This window comes from Alligator sinensis, unplaced genomic scaffold (assembly GCF_000455745.1).
Source record: "Alligator sinensis unplaced genomic scaffold, ASM45574v1 scaffold647_2, whole genome shotgun sequence".
Classification (NCBI taxonomy): Eukaryota; Metazoa; Chordata; order Crocodylia; family Alligatoridae; genus Alligator; species Alligator sinensis.
In genome coordinates, this window is record NW_005841832.1 from 3,515,929 (window position 1) to 3,517,846 (window position 1,918).

The following is a 1,918-nucleotide window of genomic DNA, read 5'->3' on the forward strand; positions in this document are numbered from 1 at the left end:
GACTTCAGCATGGTGGCTCTGGGGGGTTCTGGGGAAGGGCCTGGGCTGGGAGATCATTGGTAGGGCACAGAGGGGCTCCAGAGGGCTGGGATGGTGATGGGGGGCGCTCAGGGAAGGGCAAATGGGTGTCCCCCACATGTCCTGGGCTCACCCCCTGTCTTCCCTTCAGATCCCCAGCCTGAGCCACAGCGTGGTGTCTCAGACCAGCTTCCGGGCTGAGTACAAGGCATCGGGCGGCCCAGCCGTGTTCCAGAAGCCCGTCAAGTTCCAGGTGGACATCAGCTACTCGGAGGGCGCCGAGGCCCACAAGGATGGGGGACTCTACTCCGTCACCTTCACCCTCCTCTCAGGTGGGCGTGGGGTGGGCCAGGGGTGTGGGACCCCCCCATGAGGATAAGTGGGTGAGATGGGACCCCTCACCAGACCCCTGGGGACAAATGAGACCCTTAGCCCTGCCAGGGGAGAGAAATGACCCCCCCAGAGCATGGACCCCCAAGGCTGTGCAGTGGGTGAGAGATGAGGCACACCATAGAACCCTTCAGGGCTAGGGGACCTAGGTGTGGCCCCATGTCACCCCCAGGGCCCAGAACCGATATGCCTATAGGAGCATCCCTGGGGCTGAGCACTGGTACCCCACCAGGAGACTAAGACCAGGGAAGCCACAGGGCTGAGAGCCAGAGACCCACCCCTCCCTCCCTCCACCACCACTGAGCTCCCAATGGGGCAGGAGTCCCCGCTTGACTCCTCCAGCTTTTCATTCTCCATACCCATCCCACACAGTGCCAATGCGTAGGTGGTGCACAGGGGTGCATGTGCACCCCCTGAAAGTGCTGGTGGACCCCCTGACAGGCCATGCTCCCCGCTTAGGCAATGGGTGGGTGGGGCAGGCAGGAGTGCCAGTGTCCCCCTTGTGAGTGCTAGCTGGGGAGTGGGAGCACCAGATGAAGCGCCGCGGCCACTTTTGGAAGCACCGAAGCCGCTTCCCAGTCGGTGAGATTGGTCATGGGGGACTGCCTCCCCCCCCTGTCAGCTGACTGGTTGCCAGGGGGGCGGGGAATGTGCCCCCCTGACTAAGGTGGCACCAGTCGCCCATGATCCTACATGTGCCCTTTGACCCTTGCAGGTCCTAGCCGCCGGTTCAAGCGGGTCGTGGAAACGATCCAAGCTCAGCTGCTGAGCACGCATGACCAGCCCTCAGTGCAGGCCCTTGCTGGTGAGTCCGGGTACAGGGTAGGGGCCTGGCAGGAAGCTGTGGGCTGGGAGGGAGGAGCACTGGTGGAGCTGGGGGGTGTTTAGGGGAGCTGACGGGCAGTGGGTCAGGGGTGAGTGGTAGCATTGGCAAGAGCAGTGGGTCAGGAGTGAGGGGCACCAAGAGGCTGTAGGAGGTGGTAGGGGGCTGTGGGTTGGGAGTGAGGGGAGCTGGCAGACATAGTAAATCAGGAGTGAGGGCCATTGGCAAGGCATGGGGGGGTCTAGGTGGGCTGGCAGGGGCAATGGGTCAGGAATGAGGGGTATCACGAATCTGAGGGGGCTGGCAGAGCTGACGGGTGGGGAGCAAGGGGCACTGTGGGGCTGCCAGGAGCTGGGAGCAGGGGCTTGACAGGGTCTGTGGGTGGGGAAGAGCACTGGTAGGGCTGGGGGCTGCAAGTCAGGAGCAAGGGGCGCCAGCCTCTCAGTGCCCCCCATCTCTCCTACAGACGAGAAGAACGGGCAGCCCCGTGTACCCAGCACGCCCACACGCAGCTCCCATGCCTCACGGCGCTCAGAGCCAGACCTCCCTGACCAGCACCGCCGCGCCTCCTCCAGGGACAAGAAACTCATGTCATCCAACGGGACTCAGGCCACCCAGCCCCCACAGCCATGACCCCCGAAGCGTAGGGGGCCACACAGGGCTGGGGCGGGGGGGGGGGAGAGAGCG

At 64.3% G+C, this 1,918-nt stretch overlaps 1 protein-coding gene across 1 annotated transcript in view; it reads left to right on the forward strand.

Moving 5' to 3' along the window:
- Positions 1-1,864, forward strand: part of BRSK1 (BR serine/threonine kinase 1) — a 29,308-nt gene extending 27,444 nt beyond the window's left edge. The window contains exons 16-18 of the mRNA XM_006015064.1: positions 170-350; positions 1,124-1,213; positions 1,698-1,864. Coding sequence (XP_006015126.1) covers positions 170-350; positions 1,124-1,213; positions 1,698-1,864 — 438 coding nt within the window. The remainder of the gene's footprint in view (positions 1-169; positions 351-1,123; positions 1,214-1,697) is intronic.
- The last annotated feature ends 54 nt before the right edge of the window (positions 1,865-1,918 follow it).